The 26,508-nt window shown below is 37.9% G+C and overlaps 1 protein-coding gene across 2 annotated transcripts in view; it reads right to left on the bottom strand.

Moving 5' to 3' along the window:
- The window catches only part of NFATC1 (nuclear factor of activated T cells 1), a 201,498-nt gene that overhangs the window by 123,267 nt on the left and 51,723 nt on the right, over positions 1-26,508 (bottom strand). For both annotated transcript variants that reach the window (XM_027852466.1, XM_027852467.1), the window contains exon 3: positions 23,742-23,901. In XM_027852466.1, the coding sequence (XP_027708267.1) occupies positions 23,742-23,901 (160 nt within the window). The remainder of the gene's footprint in view (positions 1-23,741; positions 23,902-26,508) is intronic.

The following is a 26,508-nucleotide window of genomic DNA, read 5'->3' as shown; positions in this document are numbered from 1 at the left end:
CATTTCAGGTTCATAATAGGGACTTTAAGATGTTTTTGGAACAATAAAAAACTGAACACTATAATTACAATGGATGTAATTATAAGGATGGTCCCAGAGAAGAGACAAGAAAATGTATTTCCCACTTCTCAATGGAGATATGGGAATGTAATGTTGCATGCACCGTCACAGTCAACATGCTGGTTTCTTTTACTCACCTTTTTTTTTTTTGGTTAATCTCTGTTACAAAGGAGGGTTCACTATATAGGGAAAGGGTAGAAAAGCACATTCACAAGTCTTATGTGAAAATAAAAGGCACAAATAAAAATTTTAAAGTAATGAGAAAGTCATTTTAACATTATGCTTATAATAAATAAGTTTAATTAAATTCAAACTTTACAACAACCATGGAAGGTAGCTAGGACAAATATTATTCCTGCCCACCTCCTCTGTTTGATAGACTGAGAAAAGGATAACAGTTAAGGAACTTGTCAAAGGGTCCTACAGCTAGGTGTACATCAAATACAGGAGTAAAAGAATACAGATCTCTAGACTCAAAGTCCCATCCACATTTTCTTCTGTCAGGACCTCACAGTTTCAAACAAATGCTGATTAGATGACACATGGTATTACAAGCAAAGGCAAGAACAGTATAAATAAAAATGCAGAATAAAATAATCAGATAAAGGAATAAATGAGTTAGAACAAGATCAGAATTTGTTTTCTATCTGCCATCTAATGAAATTCTCCTAATAAACCAGGGAAAGAAGAAGAGGCTTTGAATCTTTCCACTTGGGTAAGAGAAGTATATGCCACTACATGTCCATGAAATAAGAAACAATGGTGTTCCAAGCATCCGTGTTTCTGAATTTGTCAGTGGTGATTATAAACCATTTTGAGATGGTGTCAGGTCATAGCTGTTCTAGGTACTGGCATGCATAGTGTTGTCATCTTTATTGAGACTACAGCTCTTGTACTATATGCTGAAATGAAAACACCCAATCTCATTTAAACATCTGAATCCTTGCCTTAAAAAGAGTTAGTTTAAGGAATTTAAAATGGCAAAAGACCAGTTAATATGACTCACCTAGAAAGCAGGGGAATGGGTGTAATCTCCATTTTCTTAAAAAGGCCATTTCTTTTTAAAGAAAAGGTTTGGAGATTTCAATTTCAAAATTTGACTGTCAAGGTCTGTATGTCTAGCAGATTTGTGATCTCAAAACCTCCCATAGCAAGAAGTATACCTAGACTGTGAGAGCTACTCTCAAGACAATTCTCTGCTAGCAAATTTCTTTTTTTTTTTTTAAATGCACTCTAGTGACTCAGGTTAATGCAAGTTTCCCATCTGAATTATCCATTTAATTGCCTTATTTATCCATTTTGCTGACTGTAAAAAAAAAAAAAGGCCTATGTATGGTTAGGTTTCTAGCTAGGATTGTCAGGACATAGTGTAAGGGCACCATCCATTCCATCATTTTCAAAAATTCTTAGGATGTCATTTATCCATTTACTCTTCTATAATTCAAAAAGTGGTACCCTACATGCAAAAATAGTCTACAAGCATGAATGTGTCTTTCCACAGTGGCTAGGTCATACCCAGTGAAGGAACTTACTCACTTATAAGATCTGGCCCAAGCACCACTTGTCTTTATTCTGTATAGTGTAGACACATTCCCTTTCCCAAGGAGGTATAGAAATTATTATTAAAGGAGAGTGAAGCAGGTGGGCTAGGTAAGTTAATAGGGATAGGGTTAACTATGTCCCATCTTATAAGTGTGCAGTGTCTTGATTAGGAGAAAGAATCTAATAATGTAGGCAAGGAATCTAGTCACAGAGAATACTAAGATTATACTGCTTTGCAGCTAGAGTTCATAGAGTGAGACCTCAACTATAATTCAGACTATATAAGTCTAAATCATTTTTCCAGAGTCAATTTCTGTTTTCCTGTCAGTTCTGTGGCAAGAAAGAAGGAATTTTTTTTTTTTTTGGTGAGCTGGTCCCCATGATGTAGTTTTTAAAACCCCTCAGAGGAATTTGATCTTTCAGACTATGAAAACAGTCAATGAGGCTCATAAAGTCTTACTCCAGTCAACATGGTAGACAGTAGAGGATGCTGCATGTTGGCAGGATTGAATTTGTCCAAAGATGATACTATGAGTCTGTACTAAAATTCATTTCTAAAATAAATACATGAATGAACAGACTCTGATTTTCACTCTCTCAGTCAGAACTACACCAAGGACAAAATTAGACCTGCCAAATGAAGGCTTTTCATACAGACAAGCATGGAGAGGTTCCAAAGAAGAGAAAATTAAATTATCTTTTGATTGAAGAATGTTCTTCTCTAAATGAGTGTTTCTAATTAAAAACATGCTGAGAAACCACTACTTTCTGCCGAGGAAAAAAAATTCATGTCTGTAATGGAGCATAGAGTCTCACAGCTCTTATAAACCAGTTGAGCAACATTAAACAAGACTGCAACAGAAATGGTACCTCAGATAGCTCCAAACCTGGGAGAAATAGTGAAATCACTACCCTAGTCATTAAGAGAACAATACAAATTGCTGCTACTGAAAAGTTATTTTCTTATTCTTTTGGAATAGCTGTGGTTCAGTTTGGTTTATAAAAGCAAGGTGACTCCACTTGGACTATTTCACTGGCATTTTTTGGCTCACTCTACTGGCCTGCCCCTCTAATGCCCGAAAGCTGTGTAGACTACATTACAAAGACTAAATGAATGGCTATTTAACTTGCTATATGTAACTAATTATTTACACGTTACCTCCTTCATTAGAATGTGAGCTCCCTGATGGCAGGGAATATTTTTGTCTTTCTTTGGATTCTCAGCACTTAACCCAGTGTCTGGCACATAATAAGTATCTAAATAAATGTTTGCTGACTAATTTTTTAGTAATGGACTCCTTAGGGAATCCTGGATAGACTCATCTTGATCCAAACCCAGTGGATTGTGCCTGAGCCAGAGAGGCCTTTGAAATGCAGCAAACCAATTAGCAGCCTCATTTGGCTCTCTGTTGGGTTGCCCAATTGCACCCCATGCCAGTTACTCTGTGAGTTTTCTGTACAGTAGAAAAAAAAAAAAAGATTGGTATCCAGGTCTGGATAGAAACTTCTATGGGCAAGCTTTATTCTGAATGTTCACTGACTTGTCACCTACTTGTCAGAGGTAGTCCAGACAGAAACTGAAGGAAAAGTTTCATTTTGTGCAATTCCTTTTCCTCTTTTGTTTTGCCACTCACCCTCAGTGCCCTTGCACTATGTCCTGACCATCCTAGCTAGAAATTTTTATGTTGCCACTCAGGGCTTGTCGATGCTAATAGTTGCTCTACCTTCACTACCACACCCCTCCAGAGAAACTTTTAATTGTCCAATGTTTGCTCTGCTCAGGGCCTCAATCTCAGTGCCTTTCAAGGTGACAACTGCCTGATTTTATCAGTTAAACTGAGTGAATAGCTACTGATAGAGACTTAAAGGACTTCTCCAAGGTAACTAACATGCATAGATTTTAACAAAGGCCTTCTAGAAACATCTCCACCCCACCCCACCTTTGTTGTCTAACTCACTACGGCTCAAAAGTCAGTCATTTCAGGCCCAGCAGGATGGTGAAAGGACCATCCCAGGCTAATAGAGATGATAATCTGGGCTAAGTAGGCTTTTCAGTGCCCTTAAAAACCACAGAATGGTAGCCACCTACTCAGCTTATGTCTAGAGATTCATTATACAACACCAGGCCAGACTCTACTTAAGTAAATTCCACGGGGTGAACAGCTGTCCTGCTATTCTGGATCAGATGGATGGGCTATAACTGAGTACTGTTAATGGTGCTGAAGTGATGCCCACTCCCTTACTCGCTGTCAAAAGGATGACTGTGTGCATCGCCCTCTGGAATACTGAAGCCCACGACTCTGCAGCAGAGTCAGGCATCTGTGCTAGAACAGACCAAAGCGGCCCTATATGCCACAAACAAGAGCCCAGTGTTCTCCCTGCAAGGAAAAAGAAGAGCTACAGCTGTTATGACCAAACCAGATCTGCTGGCTCAGTGGTCCATAGTTGCCTGAAGATCTCAGGTCTTCTCTCTTAACACTGTGACAACTGAATAGACAGACAGACAAGGGTTCTTACCCCAAGGTCCCACCCTGAGTTCTCTGGACAGATTTCAGGGAATTCTTGAATTTTGTTTTTTTAAATATATATATATATATATATATATATATATATATATATATATTATCTTTGCTTATGCCCTGATTTTTGGACAGAAACATGGAGGTAGAAACGAGGGGAATTTAAATAAATTGTAAACTGACAATATAGGTCAGGAACATTTGAAACAATCAAAATTATGGCATTCAATGAGTATGTTGTAAAATAATCCTATAGGCACTGTAATGTTCAGGGCATTGTGTTTATACCCAATTATTGTCTATGACTGTCATCATCAGACAACCAATCATTACTTTTTGTATATTGATCTTATAGAAGGTAAAATGCTTACCCTGGGCAAAGTCAAATTCTAGGGCAAAATGAGTAGCATTGGTTTTCATTATTATTTTCTTCTCTTCTTTTGTTTTTCCTGTTTGAGCACCGCAGGTGCTCAAAAGCACCTGCTTTTATCAGCAAAAGAAGAGCACCGCTCTTCTCATCACTGAAAAGTGATAGTAATTGTCTTTCCCCTACATGAACCTTTGCTATACTGAGACAACCCCTTCAAGTCTCCCCTGCCACTAGATATTTTCTTTAGCTACATTCCTTGCCCTTGTCCTAAAAAAAGGAGAGAATAGGCTTGTTTCCCTTTTTTTCCCTCCTCTTCCATAATAGAACTGCTTTACGGACTACCACACCCCTGAAAACCCAACTGAAAGAGACCTTAGTGATACTTTGTTGTTGTTCAGTCATTTCAGTCATGTCTGACTCTTTGTGACCCCATTTGGGGTTTTCTTGGCAAAGATACAAGAGTGGCTCGCCATTTTCTTCTCCAGCTCATTTTACAGATGAGGAAACTGAGGAAAACAGGGTTAAGTGACTTGTCCAGGGTCACACAGCTAGTAAGTGTCTGAGGCCAGATTTGGACTCAGGTCTTCCTAACTCCAGACCCTGTATTCCATCCACTGTGCACCTAGCTGCCCCAGAGATAATCTAGTCTAGCACTTCTTAACTTTTTTTGTGCAGTGGACCCTCCACCCTGGCAAGTCTGGTCAAGCCTATCAGAAGCATGTCGTTAAATGCATAAAATAAAACACATAGGATTACAAAGGAAACCAAATGTATTAAAATATAGTTATCAAAAAATTTTTAAAAATCCAGTTCACAGATGCTCCTGCTCTAGTCCAACTCTCTCATTTAATAAATCTAAACTCCGCAGATTTGTCATTTCATCACTAAGAGTACTTCCTTTGACAATGCACATAGCCCCACTATAATAACTGCAGAGAGCCTTCGAGAGTTCCTAGAGCCATAAAGAATTCTCTATCCTGTGGCCCGCCTGGTAATGAGCCTCCCCCAACCTAGCTGGGCTGGTCCTCAGAAAACAGACACATAGTAATAGTAGCTCTTCCAGCCTGATGAGATCCACCAGAGACTGAACTCTATTGTCATAGCCTTTGAGAATCCATGGACACCTGTGTTCATATCCTGCCTCTTCTTCCCTATGAGTGTGACCATGAGCCAGTCACTTCATTCATCTATAAAATGAGAGGGTGGGCCAAGATGATCTTTAGGTCTCTTGCAGCCCTAAATCTATGTGACCTCCATGTTGTGATGAGTAGCAAAGCCTCTCATTATATAGATAGGAAAACTCAGCCCAGATTGATGAGGTAACTGTCTCAAAGCCATATGTGGTCAGTGGCAGAATCAGGACTCAAACTATAATATCTTCTCTTCTATCCCAATATCCTCTGTACCACGCTATCCTATGCCTTCACCAAATGTATAGCAATAAAGAGGAGGTGGGCATTATTTTGAATATTAATTAGTAGGCTCTCTCATAAAAGTAAACCCAGGATCTCAAAATTCTTTAGCCTTGGGCTCAGAAACTGGAACAGCTTAAACCCTTTAAGATTTCTGGACAGTGATCATACTGTCCCTTTAAGAGCTGTTTACTATCTTGAGTGGGTTTCCACTTGTAACCAATACCTTAGACTTTTATTCCCCAATGTATATACTGTCTACGTAGAAACTCAAAGCTGCATTTCCTTAACTTTTACTTAACACTGAAATGCTGTAACAGGTGTTTAAAATCCTTTTTACATACCTGTGTGCAACCGATACTCCTCTACCATGAGTAAGTGGAGCACCATACAATTCTAACTGCTTCCCTCCTTCTCTGCCTCAACCCCCCCACCAATTACGTAATTCTTTCTGGATTATTATTTTAAACAGTCACATGATGGGGATGCTTTCTTTCACTTTGCAACATTGACAAAACCAAAGCTGGCCAATTACATTCCTTTCTAGCACAATGGACCTTCTCTCTTTGCCATTCAAAGGAGGCCTGTCAGGGTTCTCTTTAGGGAGGAAAATAAATGATAAATCCACACTAGACGTAAAACCCGACAACATATTTAGAGGGAGCGATTGAGTAATCTGATCCTGGACTTTCTATTTGGTGTTAGAGGGAACAGACCAAAGTGAAATTCGGTACAGACAGGAACAATGTATATTCTATCCAGTTCCATGTGCAGAGGTGGAGATACAGCATGTATAAAATTATGAAAATTCTTTAGGTTTTATGTAATTGGAAGTGCAGGGGAGGAAACAATCATTTGCCTTGAAATATTGCTTTAAGAATAGAGGACAGATGTCTAGTTACCAAGGCAGACTTATAAAAAATTAATTACTTGCCTCATGCAGGTTACCCAGTATTTGGCAGGTAAGCAAGCAAGGGCCTATAATGCAGCATCTGGCTTTTGGTTAGGCCTGCATTTTAATTTTAACCGTGTTTCATTTCAACTCTTGGGTACATGTCAATACGCAGTAACCTGACAGGTCTGGAGCAGAGTTTCTGCTCTTTCGTGACTCTCAAATGGATGGCTTCTAATTGTAACTAAGTAGTTTTGCCATCAAATAATAATTTATTTCAGTAATAACTATTTAACTGGCTTTCATTCCAGTTTAATAATCCTTTCTAAGGAAGCATTCCAAAATAGAAAGAGATACGATGTCCATCTATAACAAATCACATAAGAAAAATGGGAATAAATCAGTGGGTAAAATAAGCCACCACATTGGATGTTAAATAAATATAAAGAATCCTGTTATTTGTCTACAGTATTAAAATACTGCTGACAAAATTATTTCTTACATTATTTAAAACTTTGTAAACTACATTTGGCTCCTTGGAGAAAAGGCACTACACATAATGAAAAAAGAACAGTAACAACAGCACTATTTAAAATGCCAGGTTTGAGTCTAAAAAAAAAAAAAAAGTTATTTCCAAATATGCACAACGCCTTGTTCTAAGGCTATCTAATTTCTCACAGTCTGGTAAAAGCATTCATTATAGAGTCATGAAAGGAAGGTAAGGTCTGGAACCACACTGCATACAGAAGCTGATGAGACACTGTCAGATTTGGCACATGCTGTCAAGGTGAACAGACCCACCTAGGATGGCTACCATAAAAACTATTCTAGTGGTACATGCACATATTCCCCAGAAGGGCAATCAAGACTTCCAGATCTACCTTTGGTCCTTATGCCAAAGGCAGGATTATGGGTTTACCTACATTATCACGTAGTCAGAATTTGAGTTTTCTATTCTAATGCCATCTCTGTTGCCAAATCTCAGTGTAAACTAGTCACTTTCCCCAATGCAGATTAAAATTCCTTACTTCTGAGGCGTAATCAACTTTGCAATATGACTATGCGAGGAGAGCTAAGTGGATATTTTCTACATTTTAAATGGTATTTTTGAGAGCTGGCTATTAAATGGTGGTAGAATTCACTTTATTTTAGTCCCGTGGTTAAATGTGAGTCCAGGGTACTGATCATTCTATTCTCTAGATGCTAACTTGCATGTGATATTGGTACTTGGTAAATATTAAGCTCAATCTGACCTACGGTCAAGACTCAGGTCAAAATTCAACTCCTTCGCAATACTATAAAGAAGCTATTCAATGCAGAACCCAGGAGAACCAGCCTTCAAATGAAGTCACATCAAGAGGTAGGAAAAGAAACAGGATGGAGGAGGAGTAAATAGTCCACAATATTTTTCCAGGGTGTTTGGTTGATGCCATCTTGACTGTTTCATTAGCACAGCTGATTAGGAAGCTGCATTAGCCAGCAGCTTTTGTAGGCCTAGACCGCAGGCAAATTAGGGGATGAGTGTGGAATACCTTTCTGTCCTTTCATAGGCCCTGCTGTGCCCTACAGAGTCAGAAAGGCAGAATTAGAAAGATTCCTCTCTATTATTGAAAATAATGACATTGGTAACCACTGTTGTTTTTATCCAGGTGCCCAATAGGAGAGGTTTGCTATGCAAGTGCTTCAAAGTTAATCTTGTTAGGGAGAAACATCTTCTCTGATATAACTTAAAGCAGTAGAAATGTAGCCTTGTCCGTCTTTTTTTGGAGCTGTCAAAAAAGGAGATTTTGTTTTGGTTAGCTTTGGACCTGAAGACCATCTTATTCCATTCTGCTGTAAATGATAATCTTTGGAAGTGTCAAGACAATTTGTTAAAAATAATATCAAAGAATTCTTATGGAAAGTAGCTAATCCTACTATTTCCTTGTTGTTTGAAGAACTGTCGTCAGACCATCCTGGGTGAAACAAGAAGCATATTGAACCAGCAGTCAGGAAAGCCGGGCTCTACAGTCATCTCTTCCACATCACAATTTTCCCCAGCATGGTTTCAGTATATCATGGGCCAGCATAAGAAATTAAGTCAGAATTTTGGGGGAGTTTTGTGGAAGCCACAGATGACATGTGAAGGCCAGCAGGTGACACAGAAAAAGTTTAGAAACTCAGAAATGCATAAAATATAGGTATAGTGTTATATAATATAGCCTACGACCAAATACTTAATCCAAATTTTACAATAAGGTACTATAAACACCCCATAAAAGAAAAAGAAAAAAATTCAGACTTCTTCTCTGGTGTGAAGGGAGAGCCAAAAAACTTTATACAGATTTTCCAGATCGTGGGGACGTCACTCCCCTAACCCCCACAATGTGGAAGGGATAACTGTAGTCTCAATTCTACCAATGACTAGCTGTGTCAGTCTACTTCTCTGAGGTTCTGTTTCCTAACCTTTAAAATTCTAAGTCTAGACTAGGTTACCTCAAAACTCCTTTCCAGTTCTAATATTCTGTGAATCTATAACGTGTCCAAAAGGAGTGGCCTATTAGTCACCAAATCGTAGAATTTGAGAATTGAAAGGTACCTCAAAAGACATGCAACTCACATAAAAAGGCATCTCCACTAGGTAACTGGCAAGTGGCCATCTGACCTCTGCCTAAAGATCTTCCAGGCTGGGGATCTCACCACTTCTTGAAGAAGTCCATTCCATTTTTGAACAGCCTTAGTTGTTAGAAAGTTTTTCCTCACATCAAGTCTAAATAGCCTCTTTGCAACTAAAAATTTACTGTTCCTGGTTCTGCTCTCCTCTGGGATCAAACATACAAATTTAATTCCATATCCATGTAACATGCCTTCATATATAGGAAGTCTACCACTCTCTCCCCCCCGAGCCTTTCCTTTTCCAGGATACATATCTACAGTTTCTTCATATTACGGATGAATATTTAAAAATAACCAGTGACCATCCCTCTTGTATGCTCCCTCACATTTGCATAATTCAAAACCAGCTAAGCAGGATTTAAAATGTGATTCTAAAATGAAAAGTAAATATTGATGGGATACATATATCAACTTCTAAACTTACTGAAAATTAGCTCATTCCAAACTGTGGTGCTACATTGGAATGCCTCATTTAACATCAACAATTTTTATGTGTCTCCCTTCACCAAAATGATTTTAAATTTCATTGTCACCGGCCTTCCATCTCCAAATATTTGCTGATTATTCATACAGCAAGCTTTTATATTTGTAGTGTTCTCCAATAGTCACTAATAAAAGCCTTACAGAAATGTTTAGAGTGAGGCAGCTAGGTGGCACAGTGGGTAGAGCACCGGTCCTGAGGTCAGGAGGACCTAAGTTCAAATCTGACCTCAGACCAAATACTTGACACTTACTAGCTGTGTGACCCTGAGCAAGTCACTTAACCCCAATTGCCTAAAAATAAAAAATTAAAATTAAAAAATAAATGGTTAGAGCAACATGGCAATGAAATATAATAAAGTGGAGAAAACACAAATATCAAAAAATCCATCCAGAGGGTGAGGAAGATTATAACACATGGTCTTAGTCAAAAGATAAGGACTAAAAGGAAAGATTAAGATGGAAAATAATTATTTTTTTCTATTCTTCTTTGTACATTGAAATGCTCACATTTGCCGATGCTTGTCAAGTTCATAATAAAAAAAGAATTTTTAAAAGATGTAAGAAATATTGGAGCAATAGAAAGATGAAAATAATGTTAATAATAACTCACAACCTTAAGGTTTACAAGGTACAACAACTCAGTGATGTAGATAGTACAATCATTATCCCCATTTTACAAATGTAGAAGACTAAGGTTCTGAGAGGATGTAACTTGCCTAAGATCAACCAACTAAGATTGTGTTTAAGGCTGCATTTGAAACCAGCTCTCCAAACTCTTAGTTCAAAGGGCTATCCCCTAAAGCACACTGATTCTTCCAACTCTGGGGATGAAAGTAGATGACCTTTAAGGTGCATTTGAGGGCAGGGCCTTTTTTTGGCTTTTCTTTGTATGTGCAGTACCTGATAGATGGTAAGTATTTAGTAAACACTTGTTGCCCAATTTACTGACTCTAAAATCCTGGGGGATTAGAATGGAATCACTGAGTTAAGCCAAACCCTCCCTAATGCTAAAAAGTCGAAAAGGTATTTTCAAAATATCCTCTACAGTAATGACTTGATACCATGTTCTCTTTCCCTTTCCTTTACATACAGGAAAGGGAAAGGAGAACAGTCATGAAAATCTTTGATCATGCCATATTACTTACTGATTAAAAGGGGGGGAAAATTAAACAGCAAACTGAAGATTTGCCTCCACCCACAGCTCTTTACTCTAAGTAGACACAGAGGCAATCAGAAGGTGTCCCACAATGATGAGCAGATGGCTGAATGGGAAAATAAAGGCAACCATTCTAAAATGGTCCCCTATGACCACCAGTTTCCAGTTGGTGCCAAGATGTTACGTGCTCCATGCACAGAGTTGTCATAAATCAGAGTATCCTATGGTGCTCAGAAAACCCGTGTCATGAATAGAAACTTTCATCAGTGATTAGATAACATTAAGAATTCACAAATCAAAAGGGGCAGATTATTACTTTATAAATGATATCTTTTTTAAAGTGTGTCTTAAACTGAAATCACATAATAAGTATGAACATGGTGGGACTAAAGCAAATTTTTTAAAATCAGATACAGACAGAATCAAGAGATGACAAAGGTTAAAAAAAAAAGGTGAACCCAATTCTTCCTTCAAAATTCTCTTTTATATCTAATTAGCATCATGAAAAATACTGACCAAACTGTACAACAGCTCTCAAAGTGTGGTCCAGGGACTCCTGGTGATCTCCAAAACCCTTTCAGGGGGTTTGAGAGGTCAAAACTATTTTTATAAAACTGCCAAAATGTCTTAATTTCTAATACCATAATTATCAGTAGATATAACCCACATAACCAAAAGCTTTTGGGGAAATTCTCAATAATTTTTAAGAGTGTAAAGGGGTCCTGAGACTAAAACGTTTCAGAACTGCTGCTGTACAGAATAGATAACATAAATGAAATGCTGACATCCTCTTTACTCACATCTGTCACCTTTACAGGGTTTTACAAATGATTACAAAATAATCCACAGAACACTATGAATTCTGTATTACTCCCTATTGAAACTCTTCATGCCTACTACCAATCAAATAGGACATATTACTGGGGATTGGAAAGAGGTAGAAGATAAATCATAGAAATAGCTACCCACTCATCTAACCATTCATCCAGGGAAATAGACAGATGGACAGAGAGTCAGACAGCTGGAAAATAAGTCAGACATATGGACAGACAGCTAGGAAGGTGGCATACTGAGTGACATTGTAGAAGAACCAACATTTGGGGCAAGATGATGCAAGAGAGGATTTCTAGCAACTATTGTTTTAATTATAAGGCAGGTAAACCACAGCAAAGATCTATTTAGAATAATCGCCTCATTTAAAAAAAATCCAATTACTCATTTGAAAAACACCCACCCACCCCTGGATCCATGAACAAATTTAACCTTGCTTCAGTTATGTTCTACAAATAATAGCATAAATTGTGTATTTTAAGGTAAATTAAATCCACCTCCTTTTCACTGAATTTCATCATGCAGTATAAAATTGGCTTGAAAACAGTGGAGGAAAAAAATAGGCTAGTTAAATAATTTAATTGTTCGAGAGGATAGAGGCCCCCAAACTGGTCTTTGTACCTTGCTAACCACTATATGGTAGGAAACTGGCATGGCACAACTTTAATGCTATTCTCCTTTCTAAAGTGAAACTGGAGAGAAGTAAAATGTCCCCAAAAGGCCAGAAATTGCCATTGGCATTCTGAACTCCAGAAGATACTTCTAGGGGAAAGAATCTACTAAGGCAGGAGTTCTTAATCCAAGGTCCATGAGTTTGCTATCTATCTATCTATCTATCTATCTATCTATCTAATTATTTATCTATCTATAAACATCTATAGATTATATCAAGATAAAAAGATTATATAGATATATCAATATAGATATGTATATGGAGAGAGATAGGTATAATTAGTTTCCTTTTTAATCTGTGTATTTTATTTTATGTATTTAAAAACATTATTTTGGAAAGGAGTCCATAAGCTTCACCAGACTCAAAAAAAGATTAAGAACCATTGGACTAAAACAGCAGCAACATTTAATACCAAGGTATCTTATCTTTTGTCTTTATATCCTCAGCATTTAGCACACAGGAGGTGCTTAATAAATATTTGCTGATTTATGGATTGATTGACAACTATGCCACCATATTTCATCTAAGCATTGGCAGAGAATAGCCCAATGAAGTTAAAAAAAATCCGAGCCTGTCCCTAGTAGCTTTTACAATAAACCTTCTATGGTCTCCTTGTATTTTATTTTGATAGCTGCCAACAAACAGCTGCCAGATCATTTTACTTTTCTGTTTTATCATCTTTTTGCTCCTTTCAAACAATCTTTAATTTTGGAAGTAAGAAGTGTGAAAAACACGTACTTTTTTGAAGTATGGCTGTCTTAAAATGAGGCTATAAAATTGGGCTCACAGTCTGGGTTGTTGAGTGGTTGTGTGGACTTTAATGATGAACTGCAACCTGGCTAGCAGGTGTTTGCCAGTTCTTTCTATTTCCCAACATGTGGAGGATGGCATTTCCATCTGTATGAAAGGGTGGCTTGACTATTAACACTTCAGGGAAGGGGGTGGTGGTGAAAAGAGTTTGCAAAGGAAGATAATAATTTCATCAAGAATAGAGGTACTCCTGCAGAACTGGAAGCAAAATTGGTACCCATTAATTGTGGAATAGCTGAAAAAATTATGATACTTGAATGGCACAGAATATTATTGTACACTAAGAACTGATGAATATAAGGAATTCTGAGAAATGGAAAGATTTATATGAATGGCTACAGAGTGAAATAAATATAACCGAGAGAACAATATGCACAATAACTACAAAAAAATTTAAAGATCCTTAAAGGAATCAATCAATAAGCATTCATTCAACACTTACTATGTTCCAGGTACTGTGTTAAGTACCAAGGATACAAAGAAAGAACAAAAACAGTCAAACTCTTAGTAACTGAAAAACCAATGAAAGTCCCAAAGAACATCGAATGAAACACACTTTCCTCCACCTTCCACACCACCACCACCCCACCCCGACACACACACACAGAGCAGAGAGCACTGAGACTCAGGAGACCTGGGTCCTGCTCTCAGATCTTTAACCAATTAACTGTGTATCCTTACGCAAGTTGTGTTACCTCTCTGGTTCTTGTTGGCAAAACAAGGATGTTGGGCTTGAGAATGTTTAAGATACCTCCCAGCTCTATTATTCACTATCCTGTGGTCATAAGCAAAAAGAAAATCAGATGTTGGGTTTATATCTGTTTGCTGGACTGACATTTGAAAAGTGAGTAGTAATAGAATAATTATAATAGCTAATATTTATATAGCACTTACCATGTGCTAGGCACTGCACCAAGAGCCTCACATTTATTACCTCATTTGATCCTCGTAACAACCTTGTGAGGTAGGTGCTATTATTATTCCCATTTTATGGATGAGGAAACTGAGGCAGGTAGAGGTAAAGCGACTTACCCAGGGTCACACTGTTAGTATGTGTCTGAGGCCAGATTTGAACTCAGGTCTTCCTGACTCCAGGCTTGGTGTTCTATCCACTGCATCACTATATTTATAAGGCAGACTTACTTCCATCTTCAAATAAATTTATCACTAGTTCATTTCTTTCTCTGAATATGTACCTAGGGCTTTCATTCTGAAAGACTGGATGGCCTTGAGATTTTTTGTTTGTTTTTTTTTCTAGGATAATTATCAAGATGAATGGATATAGGAAGGGAAATAATCAATTTATATATGAAAGCTCTGGGTATGTACCACATGAGTATGAATGAGTTCATTCATTAGTCTTTTTACAGAATTGTCATTCCAGTGGTCAAAGACTCACCACTTGGAAAAACAGGCAGTACAATTCTAATCCTGTTTTTGGTCAGTCATTTGTCAGTCTTGTCCAACTCTTTGTGACCACATTTGGAGTTTTCTTGGAAACATACTGAGTAGTTTGCCATTTCTTTCTCCTGCTCATTTTACAGATGAGGAAACTGAGGCAAACAGGGTAAAGTGACTTGCGCAGGGTCATACCGCTAGTAAAGCCAGATCTGAATTCAGGAAGATGAGTCTTTCTGATTCTAGGCCCAGCACTCTATGCATTGCATCACCTGGATGCCTATAATTCTCATCTACTAATTGTAATATTGATGGCTAAAAGGAGGTGGTCATGCCCTTATCAAGTTAATCTGTGGTCTCCTCTTCTTGCAGTCTAATGTTACAGGAATTGCTTTTGAGAAGTAAGGATAAGGTTAGGGTGTCAGAGTCTACTGGTGTTAAAGGATATGCTAAAATAACTCAACACAGGATAAAACTTTGTGGTTATTGAGTTACGCCAAAGACAGGGAGTTTTCTATTTTTGTGTGTTTTGTAATTACATGCAAGGTCTATTTTTAGCCAACTCTCTAGTCCACTATCTTGAAAATTAAACTTTAAAAACCTCTATTCTTTCTTTCTTACTTACCTCAGTTTCATATGCATAATTCATTTGGCCACATCAATTGTAGGAAATACTTTACATTACTCACAAACAAATAATTTTGCTTACAAAGAAACTTGAATTTTGTTTCATCTTCAAGAATATTTTCTTTTCAGTTCAGCTAGTCAATAGATGATGTTGCTCCTTTAACATGCTTCCTTTCCCATGTTCTAATCTTTCACTTAAAATCTTTTTAAGGAGATAATTGTCTTTATTTCTGAAGAAGCCATAATTTTTATAAATACTTCATTTTTAAAAGTGTACCTGCAAATGTTTCACATGTGTACATTCTTTTATAATGATGTTTCTACTTTATTCAGTACATGATACTTGGATCACAGAAATGCAAACAATTTTATTATATGTATCACTGTGGAATCAAATTAAAGATGAAATACAATAACTGTTCTGCGTCAAGCAATACTACTTCCTAAAAGGTCTTAAAAAAGAAAAAGTAATTACCCACCCTCTCCAATTTTTTTTTTTGTTTCTCAAACTATGACCCAGAAATGTATTAAGGAAATTTGGATATAAAATATCCAACTTATCCAAAATATCCAAAATCTCAATTCTTTCCCCTCTACTTTCTCCTGGTCACCCTTAGTCGATGCCACTTGCTTTATTAAGGGAGAAGCACACTATGGTTTGCTGGGAAACAGAAGCATTAAATCCGAGCTTAGGAGTATGCTGAGGGAAAATAAGTTTGAGAATTACTACTCAAAATAAACGTACAGATTCAGAGTGTTGGAAAGGTATCAGAGGGGGAGATAGGCAGAGGTTAGGACTAAACACTTGAAGTTTAAATTAAGCCAAGATCTTCAGGAACTGAAAGAGGAGAAGTTTCACTTTTATTAAAAGTTCCACAAGTGGCCTAGGGTCATTTTCATTTTTCACTCTTATGCAAAAAGAATGACTAGTGATATTTCTCTAGTGCATTATAATTAGAAAATGCTTTGAATGCATTATCTTATATGAGCCTCACAACAGCCTGGTGAGGCAAGTAATAATACTATTAATTGACATCTATATAGTACCTTAAAGTTGACAAAGTGTTTTACAAACATTATTTCACTTGATTGTGTCAATGACCCAATGATGAAGGCATTAATAGCTATTATTCTCCCAGTTTTACAGATGAGAAAACTGAGCTTCAGGAAGTGGTTAGTGACTTTTCCAAGTTCAGACAACTAGTGATAGAATCAGAGTTTGAAACCCAGTCTTTAGACTCCTCATCCAATATTCCAACTCAAAGATCCCCTCCTCCAACTTCTACTCCAAGAAGAATAACTTAGTTCTAAAAACGGACATGGTTATCTTTCCTAAATAGTCCCAATTTCAAGGGAAGAAAATGTACTTTTACCAAGACTTGCAAAAGAAATATATTAGGTCAGATCACATGTCCTGATTTTGGTTCAGAAACTATACAGTCACCAAAGGAAAGATTTAGAGCCAACCACACCAGAGGCTAGATATAACTCTGAAAAACCAGATATCTCTTAAGAAGTATTGTTTTTTCATGCAACACAATGAATTAAGCTGTTGAAATGCACCAGGTTGGGTTGACATGGCTCCTTAGAAGCAGGAGTGGTGACATTTGAGATGGTTTTAAGTGACATGGTGGCCAGGGTCACAGAGAGGTGTCTAGAGATATATGTATGACTGTAGAAGAGTGTGGAGACCTCTCTGTTGCCCTCCTCCTGCTGTACATTCCCATCCCAGGTATTTTGCCCAAAGCAGAGATCTGTTTGATTTTGCTAATCATTCTTTTGTCAGGAAACTCGCATTAAAATGGTCAAGCACCTGGCTCCCTGTCATGCATGGGACTATTAGGTTATTGCCAGTCCTCTTCCTAATGAAAGGTACTGTAACTATCTCCCTGACAACCTCATGTCTTCTGCTCTCAAAGAAATAAAGGAAGACTTAGCTCACCTCTTGAAATAGAATGCCCAGCTCAGGCTCAGAACCAAGTTCAATAGTATCTTAACACAAAAACATTCAGTCTCTAACTATAGTTTTCTCACCCCTTGCCCAAAATCAGAGAAACATAGGATTGTATCTTTAAAGCTGGTAGATAGCTTAGAGGCCATCTAGTACAATTTTCTCATCTTACAAATAAGAGAATTTAGGACCAAAGAGGATGAACAACTTACCTATGATCTCACAGGTAAATGACAAAGATGGGTTTTGAATTCTAGTCCTCTGACCCCAATGACAGTATTCTTTCCACGTACCACAGTGCCTCCCAAATCATCTCACCAAGAAAGGTTAAAGTTTTTTAATCAGTTTTTTTGGGGGGTGTATCACCAGTAATTGGTTGTTCCAAACTCTGTGGTTCCAGCCATCCCCTTGATAAGTGGCTCATCTGCATAGTTATAGCCTCATGCATATCATCCAGGATCCATCCAAACCTCACTTACACACCAGGTTGGTCCTGAGAGTGGATGTTGTGTACAAACTACCCATATGTTGAGCATGAAAGGAGAATACCAAGCTGGCTTTACTGAGTAATCAGTAATAATTACTTAGTAATTGATGGCTAGTATTTGTTTTATGCTTTCAAGTTTTCAAAACATTACAAATACTACCTCATTTTATCCTCACAATAGCCCTAGAAGATAGGTGCTATTATTTCCCCAGTTTCACATATGAAGAAAGTAAGACTGAAAGAGATTGACTTGTCCAGGACCATGCAGCTAGTAAGAGTCCGAGACCAGATTTGAATTCTTGACTCTAGGCCTGTCATTCATAAGATGGCTCACTGGCATGGAACCTTTCTGGTTATCTCAGCAGATCTTAAAAGTAGGAAATTGGGAGTGAGGGGAGTTATAGTAGGCAAGGCCAGGCAGCTAAGGAAGCTAGTCCATCACTATTCAAATAGCTCACAGTTCACATCCACCATTACTAAACAGATATGTGTACTTATACACATATATGAATACATGTGTGTGAATATATAAGGGAAGCTAGGTGGTGCAGCGGATAGAGCATTGTGCCTGGAGCCAGGAAGATCTGAGTTCAAATCCAGCCTCAGACACTCATAAACTGTGTGACTCTGGGCAAGTCACTTAATCCCTATTTGCCTCAGTTCCTCATCTGTAAAATAGGGACACACTGGAAAAGGAAATAATAAACCACTCCAGTATCTTTGCCAAGAAAATCCATGGACAACGTCCATCGAGTCAAGTAGAGTTGGACATGACTGAACAACAACAAATGTGTATTTATATATGGAAAGAGTGACACAGAGAGAGAGAGAGAGTAAAACATTAAAACTGCACTAAGACTTTTGGGACACCCTGGGTATAGATGGAGCTCTTTAGCTCTAGTCTCCTCCATTCTCCTATAAATGCCCTGCACACTACAGGGGTCCTGACCTATCTTCCTCCCATTCAACCTTCCTCGCTCTCGGCTTCCTCCAGTCTTTGGGGATAAGCTATAAAACACATCATCTTACATCTGGTTGGAATTCTATATGATGCCATACATCCCAACCAGAAACAGAGGGAGCTAGTAACCACAAAAGTAGACTCGACTGAGTCTTTATTAGACCACTAGTCTTCACTGGGCATTATCCTTTAAAGAGACAGACACACCAAAGGAAGAACATGATCAAAGTCTACTTAAGTTTTAAGTTACTCCTGAGAAGTACTGTGTCCTGTAGGTTTTACTTCTATTAACTCCTAGAGGTTTTAAATAAGTCATTCACCCTCCATAAGCCAATGGACACCAAAAGATTTAGAGCTGGAACCATAAAAGTCATACAATGCAACTCCTTCATTTTAGAGATGTAGAAACCGAAGCCCAAGGAAGCAAAGTGACTTAAGGTCACATAGTAAGTGACAGAAGCAGTATGTGACTCTGAAGCCTGTGCTTTACTCTATTACTACACCTAATACTCTATTACTACACCTCGCTGCATGCTAGGCTTGGAGTCAGGAAGACTTATCTTCATGAGTTCAAATCTGGGCTCAGACAATAGCTGTGTGACCTTGGGCAAGTCACTTCACCCTGTATGCCTCAGTTTCCTCATCTGTGAAAAGAGCTGGAGAAGGAAATGGCAAACCACTCCAGTATCTCTACCCAAATGGGGTCAAAAAGAATTGAATGGGACTGAGCAACACCAAGCTGCCTCATAGGAAGAGTGATAACCACTATATTCTTGGTGAAACATTGTGAAGAAACTAATGATGCCTAAAAGCTTTGAATTTCTAAAAAGAAAGGTGTTAAATATATGCAGCACATTCCCAAGACCTCTGTGGTTTCTACACTTCCCTAAGAAAAACTACAATAAATCTAAATAAATCTACGTTCTCAGCTTTTACTGAAAACACTGTTTCTCTACAGTAACATGACTTTACTTTCATTTCTCCTCTGTACCAGTCTTCTTTCCTTTCTCAGTACACTATCTTTTCCACTCAGCAATAGCACGCTTTCATTCACTAAAAACTGAAGCGGAAGAGGGGAGGGAAATCTCTGTTGTTATTTAGGCTAGCTAAACTACTGGCATTTTCACCACTTTTTCCACCTACCAAGGTGGAAACTTGAAATGTCAGACTGGCCATGGTGCACTGAAGTCTCTCCATCAACATTTCCTCACATCATGTGGAGACCTGAGTAGGTATTAATTGGCATCAACTGAATGGCTACAAATATTCATTTAATGTCATTCACATATGTTCAACTAAAGTGCCTAGCTTTTCAGCATGCTTCCTCCTGACTCCATTTCACTGATTTTTGGCATTGAAAACCAACCATTTGTTTCTGTGGCCTCCCTTTCCTCGCTCCCTGTTCATTTATCTCAATGGAATAACACACAAATACTGTAAGCCCTGCTGAGGGCCCTTTCTAACTTGTATTTTTTCCAAATAACAGGACTGGGGAGACCAGTTTCATGATTGGGGGCAAGAAAAGAAAAGAAACACTGTGTACATATTCTATACAACCTGGAGTTCTAGGCCATATGAAGAGATTCTCATCTCTAATGCAGTCCTTGAAAGTTAGTGACTTACCATAAAAAAAAAAAACTTTCAAAGTTTATTAGATAAAACCTGTGACAGAAAGAAAAAGCAAATACCCCCAAAAAGCTTATCTGGGTTTTTTTAATCTTTAATTTTCTGTAGACAGAAAGTAGTGACAGAAGGTAAATGTTATGTCTGCCTCCTTGCTAATAATGAGGCTTACTGGTCAAAGACCTCATCCTCAATGTCCTAACCCCAAAGCAAAGTAAACCATTTTTTTCAAAATGTTTATGAGGTGGGGAAATGCCACAATGAGTCACCATTAAAAGAGCCAAATTCTACCCTTAGATGTATGCAGGAAAAGTACTAAAGTCAACATGAGCTGCAGACATTCATCTGAGGGTAGAATTTGGCTCAGGAATCGTGGGCTCCTTTTACATAGACCTTTGCTGTCTGACTGTTGCCTCTGTGCTCCTCTCTTCACTTAGAATTTGCTCACCAACTTGACCATGTTTATTATTCTGAATGATAACAAGACCATGTGGCATTTCTCATACACAAAACAGTGAGGAAAATAAACTGCCCACTCCTTTCAGCCTCTTTATGAAGCTGGGATGTGGGATACATACATACACACACACACACACACACACACACACACACACACACACACACACACTCAGAGTTACCGAGTTGGAGGGCCTTCACAGCTCAAGTTCATAGCTGAATGGTAATCCTCTTTACAGTATTCTAAACAAGTAATTATCTAGCCTTTACTTAAAAGATTCTCCTATTTCTTTTGCTTAAGAGAAAACAAGAGAGAAAGGACCATTTGAGCCATTTAACTCTTTCAGAGAGATGCCCTTTGTGGGACAAACTTTGGAATGAGAGAGTTTAAAAAGGTTGAATATAACTGACTCACAGAAAATGTCAATTAATGATATTTTTTTGAAAAAACTATATTTTGCACTTTTACCAGACGTATGCGTGTATACATATATATGCATATTTTTGAAGGCAGCTAGATAGTACAATGGACAGAGTGCTGGACCTAGAGTCAGTCAATAAATATTTATTAAATACTTACTATGTGCCAGGCACTATGCTACGTGCTGAGTTCAGATCTGGCATCCAATATCTACAAGCTATGGGAACCCTGGGTAAGTCACTTGATCTATATCTGCTTCAGTTTCCTCATCTGTAAGATGTGAATGATAATAGCACCTACCTCCTAGGGTTGTTGTGAGGATAAGACGAGATCATATTTGTAAAGTGCTTTGCAAACCTTAAAGTACTATATAAATGCTGGTTAATTGTCATTATTATTATTATTATTATATGATACATTGCATGAATAGTTTCTTTTTTATGTGTGGTCCTTAATTGTGCCAAATAAACCAAAAATTTCCTAATCCAGGCCTTATCTTTTTAGACAGCAAGATTAAGCTTTTAGAATTAATAAAGCAAAACAAAAAGGAAAGAGCGGAGAGGAGATTTAGCATCAGAAATTAGGTACATGGTAGTAATCTTTGGATGATCACTGCAACAGTAAACTGAAACTGCAAAGACTTAGCCAAAAGCCATGTTATGATCTTTTTTTAGCAAAAGCTAGAAGCACTGGTCCTATAATGGTTGAGGGAGACACCTCCAAATAGCATCCATCTGGTGAATTAACTAGGGGGTTATCTAAATCACTAGGCAAATGTTTACGAAGTCTGAACAAGGTTTAACCCAGGTAAGTGGTCAGATTCACAGGTATGCCAGTGTCCACTAAATAAATCTTAATCCTTTCCTAGTCCTAGGCCTATGCATTCATACATAACCCTGGGTTATCAGCTACAAGGTGGGATTCAGGATAGTTTCATATACAAGGCTGATGTAGGAATATAAGGATAGTTTGGTACTATGGTTTATTTTTTGGCACCTGCCTGGCCATGATTTATAGACCAGATTGTGATCATAGAATCATAGAGCAAAAAATGATCTTAGCTATTATCTAGTCTACACCCATCTTTTTATAGAAGAGAAAACTGAGATTCAGTAAGCTTTAAGTGACTGCTCCAAAGTTCCCTAAGGTAAATCAGTGGGCTGGGTCCAGCTCTGATTTTCACTACTTTAAACTTTGGCTTCTGTTCAGTCATTTCAGTATGTCCAACTGTTCCTGACCCTCTTTGGGGTTTTCTTGACACAGATACTGGAGCGGCTTGCCATTTTCTTCTCCAGCTCAATTTACAGATGAAGAAATTGAGGCCAACAGGGTAAAGTGATTTGCCCAGGGTCACACAGTTAGTGTCTGAGGCCAGATTTGAACTCAAGAAGATGAGTCTTCCTGACTCTAAGCCCAGCACTCTATCCACCGTGCCACCTACATGCCTGGAGAAAAAAACCTTGACTAAGACTATGGCTAAAAAGTAAATGAGACATGGCCAAAGTACTGTGAGTTTCTCACAATAATCCTGACAAATATTAAAATTTACTCCCTGAAGACTTGTTACTTGGAAACTAAAAAAAAAAATCTTCAGATTGTCAAGTTAACTTTGCTTTCCTTTCATTCTCTTCTTCTCTATCCTAAAGCACACTAAGAATGTAAACGGCACCATGGGAGTCCCTCAAATCCATCAAAAGAAGCCATGAAGGTAAAAGAAAGGACCACTTCATCCACTCTCCCTCAGTGATCCATACTGCCACCATCTGGAAAGTTAGAAGAATTCCCATGGTGGTCCAAAGTATCTTTCTTCTTTGCTTGTGCTGTCCTTCTAAATTCAATGATTTGATTTTCTGGCTTCTGATTTCAATGTAATCTCTTTATGATTTGTAAGGGATCTATGAGTCATGAGTAACAGAAAACGTATAGGGGTAGACAAACCAAGAAGAAAAGTAGCCAGTGACCTGACTTTCTCCCAAGGACTATATTGTCTTCTACCAATCTGCCTTCCCAACATTACCTACTTAGCAGAGGCAGAAGTGTGTCTCCAAGTTCAGCATGTATTTTTTTTAGGTATAAAAGTTTGGTTCAATCAAAAGAGCCTGGAGAGAAACATCACATGGTACTCTAATTCTTTGCTAAACATATTAAAGAGAAAACCAGTACCTACAATACTTTTTTAAAAACCAAGACAACCCAAACACCTAGAGTGCTTATGATATGAAAGGATCATTGTGGGAAGAAGGAAAGGTGAGAAGAGAGAGAAGAAGGCAAGAGAAGAAAGGAAGGATAAGAATGGAAGGAAAACCTACACTTTTTTTCTCTCCAAAGATAGGATATTGAACACCAAAAAAGTATAAATTTTGGGTGACATGTCAGAACAAACAAACCTTCCTGTTTTGAAAAAATACTGATACCTGTACAATAGGGTGTCCTCCTGCAGATGCCTTCACAGCCCCTCGACTTCCTTCAGTCTCGTAATGAGCTCTGTGGTGGGATTTGGGCTGTACTTCAATCCTAAGTTCATAAGGTCCTGAGTGAGATGGCAGCTGCCAATCAAGGGCAGGCAGAGATGGGCTGAAATGGAAGACAAAAGAGCATTAAATATTAATGACTAGTGTATTAACACAAACCACAAGTATCTGAATCTATTACTTTGGGGGCCAGGATTAGCAGTCCATCCTTCACCATCTTACATTAAAAATTTCCATCAATAAGGATAATGTCCTGACATAAGTAATTTAAAAGTCTTTGTAAAAAGCCAATGGCTACTTTAGGATGATGTATGGGGAAAGCCTTGTCAATGCTTCAATCTCTATAAGGTTTTTAAATAAAATGGAAACATTTCTAAATCCAGCCTTAAAGTGTTTCACTCTCTTGATACTAGATTTACATCAATTATTTAACCTCAAAATAAAAATCAATTCTAGAATGGCATGTAGACAGTTTTAAAACCAAAGAAGTACAACCTTTGGGCTGAGTAAGGAGAACTATATTCTAGTCCTGATTCTATCAATAATTAGCTGAATAATCCTAGATAGGTCATTTAATCTCTATGGCCTCAGTTTCTTCATCTGCAAAATTAGCGTATTGGACTTTATTAAAGGTTCTTAACCTGGGGTCCAAGAACTTTAAAAAAAAAGTGTTTGATAACTGTAGCTCAACATAATTGGTTTCCTTTGCAATCCTGTGTATTTTATGTACTTAAAATGTTATTCTGAGAGGAGATCTATAGATTTCATCACACTGTCAAAGAGGACCATCATGCAAAAGAGGTTAAGAATCCCTGGACTAAATGGTCTCTAAGGTACCTTGCTAAATTTCTGATTCCATAGAAGAATGATTAAGAATGAAAAAGAACAATTTAAAGAAGTTTTTAATTGCAGTTCACAAATCAGGATGAGCAAGATACACATTTAGCTGTTACACACATTTAATGAGCAAATTCCTAATTCCTATGCTCCAGCATGTTTTTGTTATCCTTTTATTTAAAAAGAAAAACTACATCAAAAATTACATGCCTTTACAGACAAAAAAAATTCTCTGAATATCATGTTGGTATTTTTCTGCTAAACCCTCTCTGTGTGGAAGGATTAGCCATGATCTTATTGGTAACAAATGAAAAAAGCAAAGAAGATGATGCAATCTCAACTGAATTCTCAAGTCCCTTCCTGACTCCAATACACATCAATCTTTCATCAACACATCTTCCTGTCCTGAAATCTACATCTGGAGAAGAACCAAAAGTTGAATGGAAGATCAACTCATACTTTGATCTCCCAAAAACCTAGGATGGTGGTATCTATGAAAGCAGTTGTCATTGACACACACACTTTGGAGTTGGGACCGGGGGAGAGGTATGATTAGCATTTGGCCTGCTCTTGTCAACATTGCAGAGGTGGTAACCTGAGTATGGGGTTGCCTTTTTATGACTAAGTTTCTATTAGTTTAATTTCCTTTCTTCTTCAAATCTCATTTTGCCTTCAAGTCTTATAAAGGGAGGTTTAAAAAAAAAAAAAAAGAGTTGCACCCTTTAAGCCCTATGTAAATATTAGCTGTTAAAATAATAGGTTCTGTTGGGCCACCACAGGCACCTTACTCTGCCTCCCAGGAGTTAGACAGAACACTGAGTAAGACTGAAAATAAGTCTGCACAACTGCAGAAGAAATACAATTGGCTGAGAAAGCTGGTCAATCCAGGTCATACTGGTTCATAAAGATTATTCCATGAAAAGCATGAACTGATACTTCTTCACATTCACAGAGCCATGAGGATCGACCATAAGAAAACAGAACAAGAAAATTTTTTATTCTTTTCCATTTCTGCTGCACTTTCATAACCTGGCCTTACAGAATCTCTTAGTTAATTAGAATCCACCAATACGACTACAGAGCCAAAAACATGAATTTGATTCCCCAAGTAGCAACAATGAAGGAATAACCACTTGGAAAAAATTAATTCTTCCAAACAGAAGAGTCAGTCAGTCAACAAGTATCTATTAAGCACTTACTTAAGGAGTAAGGCACTGTGCTAAGCACAAGGCATACAAAGAAAAGCAAAAATAATCTCTGTCCTCAACAAACTTATATTCTAATGAGAGAAACAACATGTAAATAACTAGGTACTAACGAGACATACATGGCAGATGGAGATCAGGTGTTTGGGCTGAGAGAATTAGGAAAGACCTCCTGAAGAAGGTTGTGTTTGAGCTATCTTGAAGAAAGGGAGGAAAACTGAGAGATGGCTGGAGGTGAGGAGTGAAAACATTCCAGGCTTAGGGAATCAGACTATGAGTGTGTAAGTCAAGAACTAGAAGATGTGGTATTGTATGAGGAACAGTAAATAGACCAGTGTAGGTGGATAACAGAATACGCAGGGGAGAGAAGAATATAAGAAACCTTGGAAGGAAGAACAGGGTCATGTTGTGAAGGGCTTCAAATGCCAAACATAACATTTCATATTTTATTCTAAAGGTAATAAGGAGCCAACTAGAGTTTGAATATGAGTAGGGGGTTAGGGAGAGGGGAGTAACATGGTCAGACCTGTGCTTTAGGAACATCAGCTTTAGCTACTAAGTGGAGGATGGATCTGTGTGGAGAGAGCCTTGAGGCCAAGAAGCTATTTGGGATCCAAAATATATCAAATCAGACAAGTATCTCACTCCACATTATGGTGCACATTGCC

This window comes from Vombatus ursinus, unplaced genomic scaffold (assembly GCF_900497805.2).
Source record: "Vombatus ursinus unplaced genomic scaffold, bare-nosed wombat genome assembly UNPS02009573.1, whole genome shotgun sequence".
NCBI classification, from domain to species: domain Eukaryota; kingdom Metazoa; phylum Chordata; class Mammalia; order Diprotodontia; family Vombatidae; genus Vombatus; species Vombatus ursinus.
Note: the sequence above shows the minus strand (reverse complement) of the source record. Positions and strands in the feature narration are given on the sequence as shown.